The following is a 21,475-nucleotide window of genomic DNA, read 5'->3' on the forward strand; positions in this document are numbered from 1 at the left end:
CACCAGAATTGCTGTCAATGGAACTCAACATTCCCAGGGCCTTCCTTCCCATTCTAATTGAATTTTTCTCGGCATGACTAATTCATGGGGAAAAAAAATCTAGATCAGCTTCATTAGCTGTGGTTCTGTCTGTTTTTTCTCGGTATTAATTGGGAAATAAAGTACATGACATTTCTGTTCAGGCTCGGTGTTATCAAAATTTACAGCTAAACCTTCCTGGCTGTAGGTAGCAAGTAGAAAAATATGTTGGGACAGGAGCACACACATCCACCTGTAAGTGTCAGCATTCACAGTCTTGGCTTTTTTCATTTAAATCCCTCCTTTTGTTGAGTCTAATTTAATACCTCCATGATTTTAAAGATTAAAACCCTTTTTCTAATCAAGAGGCTTCCTTGCCTCTCTAAACATTGATGGTCATCACAAATTCCTTTTCTCCCTTTTGAGACATGGTCTGAACACTGATTCGACAAAACTGGAGCAATTTAAGAAATTTTGTCTGCTGTAGTTATTTTGCCTAAAAGCTGATAATTTATCTGACATCACTGGGGAATGGGTTGTGTCTACTACTAGAAAGATTTTGCTTTGCAAACCCATGCTAATTAAAAGTCATGTATTGAAACATTGCTTCCATGGAGGGCTGTTGCAGAAGAAGATAAAAGAAGAGAGATGAAGAAAAGCCAAAATTAAAAATAATTAGAAAATTTTAGCATCATCCCGTGCATTTAACAGATTTTGAGGTTGTGTCCTACCTGTATACACTTTTGTGCAGCACACGAATAAGTGGGGCTGGTGTTGCTTGGAAAATTAGATTGTCAAAAGTGCTGTGAATGATGCTCCAGAGTATAAGTGCAAGTTGGTTTCTTTCTGCTCGTCAAAGAGGAAAAAAGTATTAATAGAAAAGAATAGTAATAATAAAAAAAGAGAAATCTGTGCATTGTTTTGAAGGTTTTTTTTTCCTCCTAAAGTTTGCCTCCAGTCTGATTTCCTGTGTTTATTGTCTCTTTTCCCCAAGGGAGATGCATTAGCAAAGCGTGGCTATGTGATGGCGATATTGATTGTGAGGATCAGTCTGATGAGGATAATTGCGAGGGCTATTTGTGTGGACCACCAAAATACCCTTGTGCTAATGATACCTCCATCTGCCTACAGCCTGAGAAGCTCTGCAATGGGAGAAGAGATTGTCCTGATGGATCTGATGAAGGCGATCTTTGTGGTACTTTTTAGACACCTTTTTCTGATTGCTCATGACACTGCCTGTTGTGATGGTTCCTGTTGAGGAAAAGGCTCTCCTACTGAAATTTTAGCACTGGAGCCTGTGTGAGGATTTTAGTTTAGTTAAAGTCATACTGAGTTTATGCTTGAAGTTTTAGCTTTCTTCAAATAAGGCAAAGGAGACAAGTCTTTCATTTTCAAGCCCCTTAAAACATTCCTAGAGGTAAACAATTAAAGGTCATTGATGTGTAGGAAAGGACTTCAGCTCATCTGCAGTTCTCTCCAACTACAGAAGCTTGAGTTCCTACCATAGAATGGTTTGGAAGGCACCTTAAATGTCAGTTTGTTCTGGCCTCCTGCTTAGGAGGGATACTTCTGTTAGACCAGGTTACTCCAAGCCCCTTCCAACCTGGCCTTGGACACTTCCAGGGATCCAGGGGCAGCCACAGCTTCTCTGAGGCCAGGGCCTCAGCACTCTCAAAAATTTCTTCCCAATATCAAATCTAACTTGTCCTCTGTCAATTTGAAGCCACTCCTCCTTCTCCTGTCACTGCAGGCCCTTGTCCCAAGTCCCTCTCCAGCTCTCTTGGAGCCCCTTTAGGCCCTGGAAGACTCTGAGGTCTCCCTGGAGCCTTTTCTTCTCCAGGCTGAGCCCTTCCAGCTCTCAGCCTGTTTACAGAGCAGAACTGCTCCAGCCCTCAGAGCATTTTCGTGGCTTTCCCTGCACTTGCTCCAGAATGCCCTCATCCTCCTCATCTTGGGGCCCCAGAGCTGAGTTCAGTCCTTCAGGTGGGCTCTCACAAGAACAGAGGGGAAGAATCTCCTCCTTTTGAGGTACAGCTTTATTTGATGCAGTCCAAGACACATTTGGCTTTCTGGGCTGCAAGCTCACATTTCCACGTCATGTTGTTCTGCTTATCCACTAACACCACCACTTCTTCCCACTCAGGGCTGCTCTCAATCCATTGTTTTCCCAGCCTGTGTTTGTGCTTGTGATTGCCCTGACTCAGTGCAGGTCCTGGTATTTGGCCTTGTTGAACTTCAGCATTCAGGTGGCACAGCCCCCACCTTTCAAGCCTGGCAAGGTCCTTCTGGTTCATCTTTTCCCTGCCGCATCACTCACACAACTCTGTCAGATCAGAAACTTGCTGAGGGTGCCCTCAAACCCACTGATAAAGGTGATGAACAGTGTCAATCCCAGCACTGAGTCCTGAGGATCACCACTTGGACATGGAGCTAAAACCATGAAGGGTTCAGTAAAGCTATCAGATGAATGGTTGCACATCAGATAATTTTAAAAACAAGTACAGAAATCTGTTTTAGAAATATAAATTTTTATTTGCCCATCTTGAAGGCTTTGTAGGTGTTTTAGTTGACTTTGCTGTATACAACCTAACTGGCAGCTTTTGCAACCCTTAATTATTGTTTTTCCATGTTATTTCAGATGAATGTTCACTTAACAATGGTGGATGTAGCCATCAGTGTTCTGTGGTTCCTGGAGGAAGAATTGTGTGTTCCTGCCCTGCAGGATTCAATCTTACTGCAGACAACAAAACTTGTGAGATTATGGATTTCTGCACCAAGCACCTCAAGTGCAGCCAAGTTTGTGAACAGCATAAAAATACTGTCAAGTGCTCATGTTATGAAGGCTGGAAGCTCAGTAAGGATGGAGAGAGTTGTGTGAGTACTGGTAAGTTGAAATTTGGTGCATGCTCAATATTCAGGATGTTAATAGCTGTGATGGCAATTCACTGAGAGCTTCTTTCACTTTGTTTTTTTGTTTGGGTGGGTTTTTTTTTGTTTGTTTGTTTGGTTTTTTTAATATGAAATACGGGCTGGGATTGCCCAAATGTGGTCTTGATTACAATCTAAGAACTCATTAAAACTGTCCTTATGCTTGATGTACAAAGGGGTATCGAAATATTAGGCTGTTGCTAACCTAAGAATGCTAAAACCAGAGGTTTTTTAGAATGTTAATACTGTGCAATTCTGAACCTGTTTGGAGTTTTATACAGTTTTTCATGCAGAGTTAATATGCATGGGCATATATGTATATACACAGTTTTACATTCTATACGGGGCATTTAACATGTATTTTTAAGGAATGGATCAATCATGATATTGATCAGTATTGTTTGAGGGTTCAGAAGGTTAATTTTGAATGTGCAATTATATGCTGCCTGTTAGCATTCAATATTTAAGATGGTTTTTTTTCCCCTAAGGCATTCTGGCGCTTGTTTTTTGACAGCAGTAAGAACCTGCTCAGCTCACTAATTGAGGTGAAAACCAACATGAGCCAAAACAGGAGAGGGGAATGTATTCCTCTCATTGTTCACTGTTAATAAGTACTGAGGCATCATTTGGAAACCATGTTAGGAGTGTGTTTTTCAGGTGCAGTGTTGTGTGTAAATCAGAAACATGCATGTGCAATATAAACTGTTATCACACCTTTACCTCCCTGCTAGAGACTTAAAAATAATATTGAGTTTGCTTTCTAGATTTTCATAACTCAGTTTTCTTTGGTTCAGGATTCTTTGATAATTTTATTCTATATTATCTCTATTCTTTCATAGAGTTTTAGCAACTCTGAACAGAAATATCTTCCGCATTCTCTTTTGCTTATTTGGATATTTCACAATTCAGTAAATATGATTAGGATGTGCTTTATTTATTCTTACTCTGCAGTGATTGCTGCCAAAGTTCAGTGCTTTGGTCTGGTTCCCAATGATTTTAGATTAATCTGATTTTCTGTATTGTGGACACTTCCAGTAACTGAAAAAAAAGTTCTTTCTTATTGGGTTAGGGAAAGGAGAGGATTAAAGGAATTTAAGACAGTGTTAGTAACTCATATGAGGAAAGCTTGAAACAAACTTTAAATCAGGTAGAAATGACCAGTATTTGGAAACTAAATGGGGAAAAAAGTGAAGTATACTCACTTGTGGTATAAAATAAGAAAAGTAAGACTACAGTTTCTTGGATTTCTTAAGCCCATGAGATATTTCTGCTTAATGTTTACTGGTGTTGGTGAGAATCTGAAGTTACAAATTGATTTCTCCAGATTTTTTTTCAAAAAATGTAATACTAAATATATGATCTGAGACCTGTGGTGTCAGCTGATATAAAGAAAAATGATCCTTTTCTTTACAAACTGTAATGATGCTACCGTAATGCCATCAAAGCTGTGACAAAATTATTCCATATTAAATATGGCATGTGCTATTAGAGGCACAAATCATCTTGGCCCTTTTCAGTTTATTTAATTCAAAAGGCATGGGAAGTTCTCTGGAGGACACATCCTCTGACACTTCAGTTGCTGACTGTGTGAAGGGCATTCTAGGAAAGTGAGAACAATTTTGGTTTCTTTTGTGAACCTGTGAGACTCAAAATGTCCCCATCATCTGAGTCTCTGAGCATGAGATCCTGCACGAACTTAGACTGAAGAAAAAACTTTTATATTATACTATTAGAAATAAAGTTCAAAGTGACCTTATGAAGACAAGCTGTCCCCCAAATGCCAAACTACTATTTCAACAATTTCAGTTGTTATAAAGTAATTCTTAGAATAGCCATGGTGATTTAAGATGCCTTGAACCAGGTGTGTATTCTATTAGAACAGTAACTTGTAATCTGTTTTCCAGAAGAAAAAATAAATTACTCTGAAGAAAATGAGAACATTGCCCTTTACTTTTTTTTTCTTTATCTGAAATAGCATTTTCCTCTGTATAAGAAACATTTCACAAGTATACAGTGAAGAACATGTGAAGTTAGTATGCAACACGTTTTCAGAATATGGTAAAAACATTTATTTGTGAACCCATTAGAAGGGGAATATGAATGCTGAAAATGCAAGAATTATGTGATTCTAACTTTTTTTCCTGATTGCATTTCAGTATCAGAAAGTGTGCTTGTCAGAGGAATCTAATGAATTGCCAGAGAAATATAATGAGTTACAGAATAATAAGTATATAGAACTAAAATGCTTGAATTGAACAGTTCTTCTCTTTCCAGTTTCTTTTCCAAGCCTTTCTTAGTCTCCTCTGTTGTATCTCATTTCTGCTTCTGTTGCCTTCATTTCTTGAGGGTTTTAAATGTTGTCTTTTTTGTCCTCCAGAGTTTCTGCACTTTCCATGCCTCTTGTTTTCATCTCCTTTGCTTGTTGCTGTTCTGGCATTGTCTCATTACTGACATCCCAAACTTTAAATGTTTCCTTTAGATTTAAATTTGTATTGATTGAACTAAGAGTGTGTTACAGAGCTCCATTATTCAGATGGAAAGTCAATACAAATTATATGTTTTCATACTTGTGGTCCTGGTTTCTCTTAAAACACATTTCAAAATAGGTTGTGCTGATATATTGAACTTCCTCCTTTAAATGATAATAAGCATTCAGAAAAGAAAACAACTGATCTTAAAAGATATTTAAATTTCATGGTTACATTCAACCTTTCAGACTTTGATATAATAAATGTTAGATGAGCTCAGAAACATTTAGTTTAAAATTGATTGTCAGCCTTTCCTAAGAAGTGGAAACTGTTATATCACTTCATATTTATTTGTTTATTTTTTATCTATTTTTATATTTATATATACATATATACATATATCTATTTTCATAGAGGATTGTGTCTGTCTGTTTGATCTGTCTTAGCTGGTTTGAAACTCAATTTTGTTATAATTCCCAGATACCTTTTAATACTAAAATATAGAGGGGAATAGTCCAATCCTCTCTGAGCTTAGTCAAGCTTTTAATTAAGGTTTCTTTTCATAATCTTTATCAAGTTATTGTTTTTCCTTGAGGTAATTTTCATAAAAGCACAGTGTAGATTACTTGCTGTGCTGTTGTTGTTACAGTGGGCTTCAATCAAACAACTAGGTTTAATCTAATTTTTCCTAGGACAGAGTTTTAAATTTAAGCCACTGAAAAATGTGAGGCATTATTCTTTATAGAGTCTTTTTTTGATGGCATTTGTGGGCAGTTTTCTTCTAGCAGAGATTTTTTTACAGCTTTTCATGTAGCTTATACTTTTTTTGCATCATATAATTTATATCCTAACCTTTGTGGTAAAAAAAATTGAGGCATTTATGAAATCACAGTGTGCAGAAATGTATTATTTTTCTCAACAAATTGATAACACTTAATTTTCCTGAAAGTTTTAAAGAATGGGATCAATGACCATTGTATCGATTTGAGACTTCACAGAAATTCTTTTAATCAATTTGCAGAATAAAATGTATTTGCTCTCAATTTCTGGAAGACTAATCAGGAAAATAACATTAAATTTTGAGTTTATTGGGTAATGGAAGCATATTTTTTTTTTTAATTTATTTGACTGAGCTTGAAAATTCCAATTCCCTGTAATGTAGCTGATTTTATAGAGCCATTGAATGATCAGGTTGGAAGGAAGATCAAAGCCCAGCTAATGCTGCTGCTGTTTATCTGCTTTCCAAGACCTTCAGGACACCTTCAGTGCTAAACTCCCAAGTGTCCCAGGGGTGAAATGTTTTGTTGACTCATTCTCCTCAAGACTTTTTGTTTTTCTGGTCTTTCTGAGTCTTCGTGGTCCAGTTTAAGCCTTTAATCCTTGCCCTACTTGTTATTTATACAGAAAACAGGATTTTTCCTGTTCTCAATTCATAAGCCTTTTATGTCTTAAGGGAATTTTACGTGCTTCCACTCATCATCTTATTCCATTTTTTTAGACTAAGCAATTCCAGATTGTTCATTCTTCCCTTGCAGGCCATGAATTCTGGACCTCTTGGAACAGCTGCTCATTTCCACTTGTATTTCTACACTGATTCACACTCCTCTTCAAGAGCTGTGCTCAGAGGAGGGTGCAGTGTTGCAGGCTGTTGTCAGCCAAGCTTAGGGTTTTGTTGTGTTTATTTCAATTGTAAATCCTGTCAAGATCCCATTGAACTTTAATCCTTCTCATAATTTGCGCTGTAGGTTATTTATCTTAAACTGTATTTCCTCTACTTTGAATGAAAAAAAAAATCTAATATAGCACAGATTTATTTGGTTTCTTTTTCTCCCATTGTGTTGTTAATTGGTGAGAATTACAAAAAAGCTGCTAGTGAGGATTGTGACTTGTGTTCTTATGAGTTGGAATTGCCAAAAAACCCCATAGATCAGTAGCCTCCTGCATAACAGCTGCCAATTTATCAGAATTTGGGAAGTGCAATTAAAGTGTGTCTCAAGTTCAGATAGCTGGTGCTTGTGAAACAGTTCCTAATGTCAGTGATCCTGTTCTGCACTAAATTATTTAACCACTGCAGAGCTTTGAATAATTTGCTTTTACAGAAAGTCATTCATTGCTTTAACAGATGGGAGGGTCATTGGGAAAGTTCAAGGCAGATTGTGAACGAGTGCTCCAAGAGCAGAAACACAGCTCTGCTGAGGTGCTTGATTAGCCTAAAACATCACAGATAATTTAATGTGTGTGTGCAGTGGGCATCAGGAGAAGAGGAGCTGCAGGAGGAAGTGAGCAGTGAAATGCTCAAGTGAATGAGAAGGGATAAACTGGATATTTGCAGAGCTCTCAGGAGCCTTGAGAAGCAGGAGGATTGCCTGCTGCTATAAACTGCCAATAATCTTCTACATAAAGAAGTTTAATTGTATGGAAAGCAAGCCTCCCAGTATTATTTTGTTTCACTCAAGGAGAGGGAACTCAGAGTGTTTTGGAGGGAGCAACTATTTCCCCACAGAAAAGGCTGGCTTGGAAAAAATATCTTTATCAAAGTGGATATACTGAGTTGATTCAACAGTTTATAGAATCCAAATTTTTGTCTTCCTTGTTTGTTTTATTAACACAGCTACTTGCTTGAAAAACCTTTCCTAATGAATGTTAGAACTGTAATTAAAAAATCAATTTCATAGTATGGTTGACCAGTGCTGATCATGTTTACAGATACTTTTATGCTCTTTGATATCAACTGTTTGCTATCACTTTGTCACAAATCATGCAGCATTAATTCATTAACAATGGAAGGAGAAAGTCAAACTCACTGGCACAAATCATGTAGCATTAATTCATTAACAATGGAAGGAGAAAGTCATTGGTAGCTGGATTTGTGAGGACATCAAATGTTCATTTTCTTGCTTGTTAGTTTGGCATGAGGGGTTTTTTATGCACTTCAATTGAAAACACAAGGTACACTGTATATTCAACAGGTACTTTATGTATTAGTAAATTGTTTCAGCTGATTGGCTTTTGAAACAATGTATGTTTTAATGGTTTCATTTTTCTGAACCTTTTGAGAAGCGGATTTTAAATTTGATAATGTGACTTTTTAAAGCTCTAATTATGGGCTCATAATGCTAGAGCTACAAAATACAGTTCAACAGTTGAGTCTGATATTCCCAGATTTAATGTCTAATATCTCTAGTTGGAATCAAAGATAATGCTAGAAGGGAGAATTAAGAAGTCTGTTGGACTGAAAAAGTAATTGAAAGACTCCTTATCAAAAGATGAATTGTTTTAATCATCTCTTTCTCCTGATAAAGTATTCTGTTTTTCACCTTCCACTTGTCATTTCTATCAATTTGTAGCAATATCTTTTTTTATTATCCTTTGAAATGTTTAATCTTCGTCTTCCAGATCCATTTGAGGCTTTCATAATTTTTTCTATTCGACATGAGATCAGAAAAATTGATCTTCACAAGCGTGACTACAGCCTCTTAGTTCCTGGTTTAAGAAACACAATAGCCCTGGATTTTCACTTCAGTCAGAGTTTACTGTACTGGACAGATGTGGTGGAGGATAAAATTTACAGAGGGAAACTCTCTGATACTGGAGGTATGGATTGAATCTTTATTTCCTTAACAGTTAGAACACCTGCAGTTACAGGGTGTGAGACCTGGTCAGTCGTAACTGAGCTGCCATTCTCAGAAACAGAATTTATGATGGCATTCTGCCTTTCACAAGGGCTATATCATGGTTGTACTTCATTTCCAGGCAGAAAAAGACTTTTGTTATCAAAGTTTCCTTTTGCAGTATGCTTTAGGGGGAAGAAAATGGCAAATGCAGAGAACCGGTGTTTCTTCCTGGCCCGATGAGTGCAATATTGATTTATTTCTTTTTTTTTTTGCAGTTTATCTTCACCTTATTAAAAAAGTATAAGAATTTATCAGATGTCTGATAAATTAGCTTCTCTCACGAGGTGAAAGATTCTGCTTTAAAATTTTATAGCATCCAGAAAGACCTTTTCTTTGCTCTGGTGACATACTGATGGCCTATAACTCAATATAATCTCATAATATATACAAAAGAGTTTCCACAAAATGTTCTTTGTTGAAGTGTATGTTCTAGTACTTTCATCTAAAAGGCAAACCCCAAATAATCCAGAAATTACTCCAAGAACATCTGATGAGCTTGTATGTCCATGTTCATTCTACCACACTCTACATCAGTTCTTTAAGAATCTCTTTTCCTCTTTCTTTTTTTGTTTTTTTTCTTCTTTCTTATTTTTAACTTTTTCTTTAAGGTGTCAGTGCCATTGAGGTTGTAGTGCAGCATGGCCTGGCCACTCCTGAAGGTCTGACTGTGGATTGGATAGCAGGAAACATTTACTGGATAGACAGCAATTTGGACCAAATTGAAGTGGCAAAACTCGATGGCACTTTGAGGACAACGTTAATTGCTGGAGCTATGGAGCACCCAAGGGCTATTGCTTTGGATCCCAGATATGGGTAATTATAAACTATAAAAACATTATTTTTCCTTGCTGCAAGGTATTTTAAAGGTGCTTAAATGTGATATTTGTTTCATTTCCTTTTTTGCTGTGCGTTATAGTTTTTAACTTATCTTTGATAGTTCTTAAAAGTCTATTTTGAATGATAAAGAATCCATTATTAATGTGTTTTTTCTCAGTGAAAAGGATTAAAAAATGGTAAATCAGGAGATACAGGGATCTTTTTGTTAGCAAATGCTTATCTTGTCATGTTGTTGTTTCCTTTCCTTTTTTTCAATGTGGATGATAACTGGAATGTTTGGTCTAACATATGTGTGGTTAATGGAGAGATTTAGGTGATTCTTCTCACTTAAAGACCAATTTTTTTTTTATTTTGTGAGATTTTTTTGTTGTGTTTGTCTTGGGTTTTGTTGTTTGGTTTTTTGGTTGTTTTATTGGGTTTTTTTTTTGGTGGGACTATAAAAATATAGCTTAGATGTTACTGGAAGCCTTATGGCTGAGATGAATGCCACCTTTTGTGTTTGGTTTTAATCTCTAAAGTGGAGATAATACTTGCCAGCTCCTGTCATTTTTTTTCTACCTATTCATTAGGGATATGCTATAAATCAGAATATTATATATATTCAATAGCTCCATCCTCTTCCCAGAATTATTGCTCTTTCAGAGAGGGGGGAAAAGCCCCAAACAAACAAAAACATTCAGAAAAACACAACAAAATTGACAAGACACCAACCATAAATTAAAGATGGCCAAAAATAACACACCTGACCTGTTTTCAAAGTCATGATATTTAATTTTGTTTAGGAAATTGCTGTGGTCTGTCATGTGTCTTCACTGAATATTTCTCTCAGAAGCAAAGCTGTGAATAAAAAAATAAAGATTGATAAAGGTCCCAAGTTCTGGGATCTAAATTGTGAATTAGGATGTACATGCCTTAATGATTAAGGCTTTTGCCCTCTCAGCTGAGCTGTTAGAAAGCTTATTTACAGAGTGCATTGCTTATCTATAAAGATCTTTAAAAAGAGGCATCCTGTTGGCAGAAAAATTGGCAGAGAAGTTGCTCAAATTAAATGGTTGGGAGGGAAAAAAAAGTCAAATCACCACTCTTCTTGAAACTGAAGGCTTAATCTGCCTTTTGAAGAGCCAGAAGCAATTGATGCTACATTATGTTAGAAGTCAGGAAAGAAAAATATCTTTAAACATAGCCAGGAATAGCTCCTCATCCTTTCACAAATAAATATGAATATACAGTGGTGATTCAAGGAGAAGGGTTGTGTTAGGAGTGCACAAATCCTGTGTCCCAGTGGAGGCAGAGCTGCACTCCAGCCTGCAGTGGGGCTGAGCAGGTGTTCTCAGTCTGCACCCATACAGATGTGTGCAAAATAAACATCTGTAGATAAAAACATCCCCTGTGAACCTCCCTGGCTGCTAAGGCTGAAGGTCTTTTAGTGGAAATGCAAAAACTTGCCAGAAGTTTTGTTCCTGTCTGGCTCTTTGCAATTAACTCTTTACAACTAACCACAAGTTTTCGTATCAAAAATATAATTTTCCTTTAACAAGTCTGTGTGTTGTTGAAAATTCAGTAATCTAAGAACAGTTAGAGTTTATTTCTGTCTTCTTGGTGATGCTGCTTCTGTTAATTAACAAGACCACTTCTTTGGTTATAACAATGAAAGTTCTCCTTATTAGAAAAGCATTAGAGATGGTACAAAACTGAGAGAGACAACAATAAAACCCATCTTTGAAGTTTTCTTAGCAAGTCTAATCTGTATAAAATTCATTAGTGACATAACAAAATCCAGGGGTCTTCATTAAAACACTCTTAAGAGCAACTGAAAATCTCTTGTTTAGCCTGTTCCTTGATCCCTGCTACCTCAAATCACCTTTCTTCCCATTCTCCCCTCCCCATCCTTCTTATCCATGGATTGCTTTCAAAGGCTCTCATTATAATTTCTTTTAATGAGCTGGGTTTCTAATTATAGGGGGAAGACAAGGCAAGCTGCTGCTGTGTAAATGGACATGGAAAAGTGAATGCTATTAAACTCCTTTGTTTTTTTTTTAAGTTCTTTATTTTTATGATGGCTCTAACTAGTAATGAAATATTACCTCCATGTTGCCCTAAAGAATTTATTTGGAGACCCAAATTGATCCTATGTTTAATCCCTTCATTTAAAGTATGTAAATGGTTCAAACCTTTTTTCAACTGTTGTCTCATAAACCATTTCAGATTTTTTCTTCATGCTTTAATATTTTCTTCTATCCCCCTTTCTTTCCCTTTTCCTCTCACCAGAATTCTGTTTTGGACAGACTGGGATGCAAATTTCCCTCGCATTGAATCTGCTTCTATGAGTGGAGCAGAGAGGAAAATCATTTACAAGGACATGGACACCGGAGCCTGGCCCAACGGCCTCACTGTGGATCACTTTGAAAAAAGAATAGTGTGGACAGATGCCAGGTAAAGTGCTCACAGCATCCTTATTGTCACTGAGAAATCCTCATTGAATGGAAAGTGGAATGTAGTTATGGACAATATGGACAAGAGCTCTGGGCAGGCACATGTACAAAATGTACATTGATTTAATTTCCCTGCCAGCTGTGGGATCACCCATAGTCCTGGCTCTCTGTGCTTTTCCATGTATCCTCCTTGACACTTATCCATGCAAGGCCCAGGTTAGTTCATTATTTTTTAAAGTTCATCTGAAAGAAAACTGAATTTTCTGTTGTATTTCTCACAGCATTGAGGCAAATTAAAGCAGAATAAAAACAAGTATTTCATATGTCTAGTTAAATTAATAATGTGAATTTTATAATCTATAAAGTTAATGATTGCACTGCAAAAAATCTTTGGTTTTACCACTCTTACAAAGTAAGTTTTTTACACATTTTGCCCAATGTCATAATGGTCATGTGATTTTTATTTTATTTTTACATAATCTTAAATTTGGGGTTGTCTTGTAGATCGGATGCCATTTATTCTGCATTGTATGATGGAACCAGCATGATAGAGATTATTCGGGGTCACGAATATCTTTCTCACCCTTTTGCTGTTTCTTTGTATGGGAGTGAAGTTTATTGGACAGATTGGAGGACCAATACCCTCGCCAAAGCCAATAAATGGACTGGCCAAAATGTCAGTGTAATACAAAAAACAAGTGCTCAGCCATTTGACCTCCAGATTTATCACCCAAGCCGCCAGCCACAAGGTGAATATTTATAGAATAATTTATTGCTGAGGGGGGAAATAGGTATTCTTTTTATATATAAATATCTGGATTATTAGCAGAATAATTAATTATTCCTCCTCTGAGGGGGGAAATAAGTATTCTTTTTATATATAAATGTCTGTGTATTATTTTGTCTTGAACTGTTGTATTCAGCCCTAGATGAGGTCAAAACCACACAATCCATGTGGCAGAAGTTTTTATTGGCTACAAATATAAATATATATCTGTTAGGGTGTACCATGAAAATGGGAATGCTGAAAAAAAAACAGTATGAATTTTTGTTGTGAGATATAACAAAAGGCAGTGAATATTTTATAGAGAAATATTGGAAAGTGAAAAATACCATTGGAGGATGATCGCCAATTAGTTACAGAATCTTTCAAATTCTCTGGATAAATTTCAACTTTCCTGGCAAGAAGTTAATCTTAATACAATACTATTTTAGAATTCATCTCATGAATACTTGTTGTTTTTCTAATTTTTTAACACTGAGAAATGATATTTTGTTTTTCTACTCACCCAGGGTTTGTAGTTCTCAGTAACGAACTTAGACTTTTATGTTAGTAGGTTGTGAGCAATCTTGATTTGAAAACTTCAAATCCTGACAATTTTGGATGGCTGTGTAAATGTATTGGAGCCCAGTTCTGCATTAGTTATGGTTAAAGCTCTAATGTAAATGAGTACCAGCAAGTAAAATTCTGCTGCACACTAGAAGGCAAAAGATTTGAGGAATGTTCTCACATGGAATAAAGGAAAAGCAATGAATACCACTCATTGTTGGGTAGTGTTTCCAAGAGTGGTGACAACTGCGGCCCCTCAATATGTGGCATAAATTGTCAGGATTCATTTTTCTGATGCTTTTATTTTAAAATAATAATGAATGTATATTGAAGATGAATGTTGCATGCTTTCAGTGGATGTCAAGTCTCTTGGACTTCATCACTTTCTGAAATGAGGCATTTATTTCTCTTCAGAATTTACTTTTTGGGGCAGGGTTCTTAAAAGCTGCCTGACTTCTGCTCTTCTGCTGAAGATAATATGTGTGCTCAGGCAGTTAAAATAGGAGTGGAGTAAATATGCCTCTCTGCACACACCTTTCAAATAAGTTTCTTCTGTTTTTTCTTTTTTTCTTTTGTTTCAGGTTTTTGGGTGCTTTTGTTTGTTTGGGGGCTTTTGGCAATTTTCTTTTAATTTCTTTAATTCGGCAATTTTTCTTTTCATTGAATCACTCATAACTTTGGGCTTTGAGGAACAGTGTTCCATATTTGATGTTTCTAAAGCAGCAGGAGAGTTGCTATTTGCCTTTTCTTGCTCTCAGAAAAAGAACAACTCCTTTCTGTTTGGACTGGGGCCAGACAGCATCTTCAGAGGGATCGTGTAGCCTAGGGAGACATCAGGCAGTATTCCACACTCACAGATATCTTGGCCCCCAGGCAAATGAAAGCTGTAGAAAAGTCTTCAGTTGTTTTTTGCCAAAATCAAGAAGTTCAAGGGTCAAGTTGTGTAATTGCAGCTTTTATTTTATGATGTAGAAAGCACTGGATTCTGATTTATGTTTGGCATTCTGGGTTTGCTCTGAATTACTGTCTTCCAGCAGGAGCAAGTTTTTTTTTTCTTCAAAACTGCAGTACCTTTTTATTTGAGCTGAAGAAATGATGATACTGCCTGATTACTTGTTAAATTTTCCTTTGAATTTGTAGCTATTTTGCAATAAATGAACAAGACAGTGTGCAGGTTAGAATCTTAAAATAAAATTAGGAGTAGATTTACACTGCAGATTGTCAGTGTGAGTAGACCACTGCAGGATGAACATTTTGCATTTTCATCTCCATCTGAGTTATCTACATGGGTGAGAGTTTATTAGCTTTTAATAGATATATCAAGGAAGTTATTTTGATTGAAATGAAGTAGAGCAGAGCTAAATAAACTCTCCTAGCCTAAAGCCATTTTATTTAAGTCAATCTAGGACAGATGCTAATTCAAGGTAGCAAAGTTAAAGTGAGATATTTGTAGGGATGATAAGTTCAGCTCTCAGCAAACCACAGGGATTGGGGAAGATTTTCCCCTAATGCAGAATATTCTCAGGAATGTGAGTGAGCCTGAGCCCCACTTGTCTTCCCAGAATCAAAGCTGTGTGTCAGGAGTGCTGGTAAGATGGCAAACACAGGGTTTCTAGGAAAATTAGTATTTTTTTCAACTATCATTGTCTTTTAAAAATCCACCTGCTGCAAAGAACAAAGTCTATTTTATTCACAAGAAGTTGTAGCAGTGCACTGCTGAGGATGGTGGTAAGAGGGGTAAATATAGAGCATAGGAAGGATCCCAGCTTGAAAACACAACACTGTGAATTTCTCACATTTCCCCCTTTGTTTCTTTCATTTCTCCAAGGTACTAATTTGAATTAAAATTAAAAAGCAAACATGGCTATGGCATTATTTTTCTTTCTGCAGATTAAATTTTTATTTACAAATCAGTACAATAAGAAATGTAGTATATTGATGCCACTGGGCTCTTTTGTAATTAATAAAATGAAGAACATTTACCTTCATAGCACTGTTTTGTTGCAATATCATATTGAGGCCCAGATTGCCAGCTGTTTAAAATAATAAACTCTTACAGAAATTTAGCTAAAGATTGTATTACTTTGAGATCTTATCTCAAACTTGTATATGTTCTTTTTACTTCAAAACATGCAGAAAATTTGGTATACATAAGTAATGGAAAATATATACACACATATACATATATATATGTAATTTTACTTATAAATATATATTTTGATATAATTATTTTACTTATAAATATATATTTACTTATTTATATATATATATAATATTTTTATGATTTTCTAAGCTTTATCAAGAATTGTGGTGTGTTTCTGTTTGTTTAGTTTCATGGTGAATACGTAAATTTTTCTACTAATATTTGAAATGAATGATTAGAAACTGAAACAGAGTGATTAGCTGAAATAAATATTTACTTTAGAACTTCCACATCTGATCAGTCCTAACCTGCAAATTTCAAAGATTGGTGTTAAACTAACCAGATATAATCAGGCAGTATAAAGATTTACCTTGGCTGAGTACTTTGGCCTTAGGAAAAGCAATTCTATTGGAGGTATTGACAGGAGCAGAGGATTTGATCTGTAACTGGGTTTAAATATGAGTGGGAATCAATTGCTAGCAATTTGAAAGCACCTTTTGATGTGGCTGTAGTGCAGATATTTGAAGGTTTAGGCAGAATTCAAGCATTTTGTGCACTGTTAAAGTGTAAGATCAAACTTTGTCTCACTAAAATCTGGTGCCACGAAGGGACAAGCTCAGTATGAAGTTAATGCAGGGGATGAGTTGGCCATAGGAAATGCATATTGAGAGCTTGCCAGAGTACGTTTTCATTTGTCAGCCGGTGATGGAATGTCTTGAGTGGGTTGTTTTTAAGGGTTACTGGTCAAGAAAAATAAGCATTTTGTTTAAATGAAGTTTTAGAGAGCAGTCAAGAAGCGATGTGACAGCACTGACATGTGTACACCTGTGACACAAACAGATTGACAAGCAGTCAGCACTGGAAATCAATCAAATAATGAAAAAGGCTGTCCAGTCAGGGAAAATGCCAGATCTGTGGCTTGCTGTGATCAAAAGGAAAATAGATTGGTGGAAGTGATTAGGAAAGGAATAAAGCAGCACAGGTAGTGAACTGTGATGCTGTATAAATCCATACCCCTCCCACAGCTGGAATGCTGTATACAGATCATATACAGCACATCAAGGAAGCCTGACAGGCTGATCAAGAGTATGGGACAGGTTTTGCTCTGGGGACAGGTTGGCTGATGCTGCTGGAAATACCATTTATAGACAGGCTTTTGTATGGTGGCAGTCTGTGAAGTCATAAACGACATGGAAAAGGTGAGTAACAAATGCTTATGAGGTTATTGACAATAGAAATGGAAGTGTTAGAATGAGCACAAGAAAATAAAAAAGCCAAATTTTTGAGAGTTAGAGCAATAACAGTGTGCCCTCAGGAGAATTAGTTTTTATTAGGAAATAAAGAGCAGGCTTAGCTGTTATTCAATGAAAGCAGTGTGAATATGAAAGCAACCTATAAATATGTGTTGCTAGAAGTAATGTTTAGATCATGGTACTTTGCTCCTAGAGTTGTGCACTCAAGTGGAAACAAACACATCTGCTTTATAACATTTCTTTTCCCACCAATTTTGTGTTCTGTGCAATATGGAGGGAGTGGTGATGTGTGCAGGACACAAATTGCACTGACTCCTTGGTGGATGCTTGGAGCACACTTGAACTACAACACTCTCTTTAAAATAATCATTAACCAACACGCCTTTAATTTTTTTTCTTCTGTCTGTTCTTCTTTTTAAATTCCATTCCATAAAGCACTACTTGCATGGAAAGACAATACAGGGATTAATTATTCTTAGGCTCAAAGTAAATCCTTGTCACAGATGGTTGTGTGCATACAGAGAGGTTGGAATTCCACAGAAATTACTGCTCTGTATTGGCAAATAAAGGAAAGGAAATGCTTCTCTGCAAAAAACAGGACCAGATTTTTTACAGTCTTGCAACACCTGTGGAAAAAATGCCAAAAAAGTTGGAGGAGGTTGAGTATCTAGCTGGTGTCCTGATACCCCTTACAACATAAATGATTCTGTGATCTCCTTCCCAATATTTTCAAAACTCTAAGTTGTGTTTTGTTCCTGATGTACACTTCTTACGGATAGATGACTTCTCTTTCTTAATAGTGTATTAATAATTGGAAAGAGTCCTTGAGCCTTGTAAACTTCAGTGTCTTTTCTTCAACTTCACTTTTTTTTGTCTTCCCCATGAAGTTGTGACCTCAGTGCAAGATTTCCTCTGTGTTCCTATTGATAAAAGTGATGTTAAATAAACATTCCTCATTTTTAGGGGCTGGGAAAGGCTGAGTGGCCTCCAGTGCTTAAAAGGGTCAAATAGGATGATTTTATAGAAAATAATAAAAGCCTGGTTTGTGTTTTTTGGTGTTTTGGGGTTTTTCTGTTTGTTTGGTTTGGGTTTTTTTGGTTTGTTTTGTTTTAATAGAATGATGGCTACAATTATAATTAATGTGTTTTTCCAAGATTTTGAAAGCTTCTTTCTTCCCCCAGTACAGGTTAGACAAGGATGAAGTTTAAGGTTTCTGGAACTGCTGGATAAATTTAAGGAAGCATGCACTGGTGGAAAAAAAAATGGTTCAATGAAGCAAACTTTGTCTTCAAATTTTAGTGCTTGAGTTTGAGCTAAATTTATTTTTTAAGGGAATTCATACATTAGATTGCTGTGGTTATCTAATTACTTGTACTGCAGTCTAGCACAATGTAAGAGGAATATATTCTACACTAATTGGTTTTGTTAATTAAAAGTTTGTCTTCAAGTCAGTCAATCCCACTTCCCTTTTTCATCATTGTTAATTTTCAAAGTTTTTTATTTGTTTTTTTTGTTTGTTTGTTTGTTTTTACAAAAGGAAGAATCAACATTATTTTCTGTTTATGCTTGAAATGTCTCTTCAACAGTGCTCTGGAGCTTTGGGGTTTATAATAAGGAATGAACATGATAAGAACCATTTCCAGGTTTTGTAAGACCAAGGGGCTCCTCTCTGGTCAGCTTGCTTCCTGCTCTTTAAAGCAATTTTAGCACATCTTATTCAATCAGTGAGCTATAGGAAGCAACTTGTGAAAACCTACACCTAGGAGAGGTTTTCTTTGAGAAAGCAGAAATACTTTGCTATGTTTTTGTTGGTTTTTAGGGTTTTTTTCCCCTTTCAGATTCTCTTTCTGTTAGATTTCCAACTAATATTCTAGTAAGGAAATGAAATTGAGAGGAAAATTGAATTTACCATAGTTCATCTCATAATGTAAGCTTTGACTATTGCTTTCACACAATTAAATCTGTTTTGCAGGTCCACATCATATTGACATTTTTTAAACCCACGTGTCTTGATTAGGAGTGTAAGATTTAAATCTTATGAAAAAGAAGAAAAATTAATATTGCCATGGAAAGATTATATCCAGTGGCTTCCTAAAATTATAGTTATAAACTTTGGCTGTATTAAAAAGCAAAAATTAAATATGTATAGATATATAGATATATCTAAAGGTGTTTCTATGGGACAAATATATTTTATATATCTATTTATTTATTTATTTATTTATTTATTCTTGGACTAGAGTTGAATATTAGCCTATGAGTTGAATATTAGCCTATAAGAAATTATTAGAGCACAAGCTCAGTTAATAAGTTAGACTGGGTTTGTCTTCAGACAGAATTTTTACCTTCTCCCAGCAGTTTGGCAAACCCTGATTTTTAACAAGTGTTTTTACATGTTGTGTGTTTCAATGATTCTGTTTTAGCTCCCAACCCGTGTGCTGCTAATGAGGGCAGGGGTCCCTGCTCTCACATGTGTCTGATCAATCACAACAGAAGTGCTGCCTGTGCCTGTCCACACCTGATGAAACTGTCTTCAGACAAAAAAACATGTTATGGTAAGTTTTCCTCCCACAGCCTGGCAATTGCATTGATTTTAGAATCAATGGACAAATTAATGTTAAAAATAAAATCTGCACAGTGCTTTTTAATGGTGTGTTTTAAAGGAGAAGCTGCTTTTTGAGAATCGATGACTTATTCTAATAGTTGGGGTCTGTGGTGCTTTGATATTTGCTGCCACAGCTGTTCCTTTGTTCTGCTGCTGTGTGTGATGTGTTCATAAAATTTATCTCTGCAAAACAGAAAGCTTTGTACTGAAACGTGCGTCCTCCCAACATTCTGAGTCAGGTAAGCTGAATAACAAAAAAGATGCTTAATACCTTAAATCTCTACCTGCTCTGGCGTTGTCTTAGTTTCATATTCAAGGATTAAAAAACAAAGAGTAAATATTAGGAGTGCATCCTTGCAGGGAAGTTTTATAAAAAACTGCAATACACACTTTTAAGCTCTAAAAACCCTTGAAATGTCAAATAATTGCATGTATTATCTATAAAACCTTGTACTAAACTATCCTTTTTACTGTTGATTAATAACATTCAAGAAATAGAAAAGAAAATAATATTTTGGCATGTCAAGGATATTGCAGGGAAAAAAAATGCTTTTACTGTTCATTTGCAGGTGCTTGCTCCAACCATTCAGAGTTTTCAGATTAAAAAAAGAGCTCTGCTTTGCCTTTAATTTATCATCCTTTTCCACTAGTGGAGGTGTAAATTAAAACAACTAATTTGCCCTTTTTGTTCCAGCTGTTTGCTTTTCACGCACACACACATTTGCTGTTTGTAAAACTTCCCTTTTTCAGTGAGTGATACCCTGAGATACAAAATGTTAGTATCTCTTATGATGTGCAGGTGAAACAGGATTTGTTTGAGTGGACTAAAGAGGATGAAATGTTTAAAACAACATTTTCAACATTTTTTTCTTTCCCACTCAGAAGACCATATTGATTTAGAGACGTGGTAACCATGTCCAATATACAGAATTCTTATACTTTTTCTGTGTTTCTTATGCTCTGTAACATTATTTCTCAAGTATCACTAGGCTGCAAGTTTTCTGGAGATGTTTAATCACATATATAAATGCCATCTACACATTTGTAAAGTGCTCTCAAATGAATGACTTTGATTTGTGTTAGAGATGTTGTGAAGAGGATGAGGAATGACATTTTCCCTTTTTCTAACAGAAAGAAAGAAGTTTCTTCTTTATGCAAGGCGTTCAGAAATAAGAGGGGTGGACATAGAGAACCCATATTTCAACTTCATCACAGCCTTCACTGTTCCTGACATTGATGATGTGACAGTCATAGATTTTGATGCTGTTGAGGAACGTTTATACTGGACTGATGTGAAAACACAGACCATCAAACGTGCCTTCATCAACGGGACTGGCTTAGAAACCATCATTTCAAGAGGTAAACAGCACAGCATTGAAGTAAAAATAATTCCTTCTAGGTAAATGAGCAGGCTAAAATAGGAACGTGCAGGTTGTTGATATGTGTAACTTGCCTGGTATTGGATAATTGATCTAAACAATAAGCAAGCAGAATTTTCTTTAGGATACTAGTTCAGGTTATTGATTGATAATTCAATTGTATGTAAACAAATTGGGATGTAATTTTGCATTGATTTTGTACAAGACTGAAATGTGTAGCAAAAAAAGGAAGCTAATGTCTTGAAGATAGAAAGAATAAAGATAAAAAGCAGGAGAAACACAGTATCCTGACATAGCTTTGCACTGAGGAATTTCCTGTGTCCTTTGGCTATCTGTGTTGACCCAGCAATGAAATTGGCTCTGTCAGGGTTATTTTCTCTTTCCAGTCCATGTAGATCTCTCAGCTTT

The 21,475-nt window shown here is 36.0% G+C and overlaps 1 protein-coding gene across 1 annotated transcript in view; it reads left to right on the forward strand.

Moving 5' to 3' along the window:
- The window catches only part of LRP1B (LDL receptor related protein 1B), a 481,313-nt gene that overhangs the window by 290,316 nt on the left and 169,522 nt on the right, over positions 1–21,475 (forward strand). The window contains exons 22-29 of the mRNA XM_031057232.1: positions 1,013–1,213; positions 2,657–2,902; positions 8,811–9,008; positions 9,697–9,901; positions 12,194–12,358; positions 12,862–13,106; positions 19,507–19,638; positions 20,820–21,047. Coding sequence (XP_030913092.1) covers positions 1,013–1,213; positions 2,657–2,902; positions 8,811–9,008; positions 9,697–9,901; positions 12,194–12,358; positions 12,862–13,106; positions 19,507–19,638; positions 20,820–21,047 — 1,620 coding nt within the window. The remainder of the gene's footprint in view (positions 1–1,012; positions 1,214–2,656; positions 2,903–8,810; positions 9,009–9,696; positions 9,902–12,193; positions 12,359–12,861; positions 13,107–19,506; positions 19,639–20,819; positions 21,048–21,475) is intronic.

The sequence above is a fragment of the Geospiza fortis genome, unplaced genomic scaffold, assembly GCF_000277835.1.
Source record: "Geospiza fortis unplaced genomic scaffold, GeoFor_1.0 scaffold112, whole genome shotgun sequence".
Lineage (NCBI taxonomy): Eukaryota > Metazoa > Chordata > Aves > Passeriformes > Thraupidae > Geospiza > Geospiza fortis.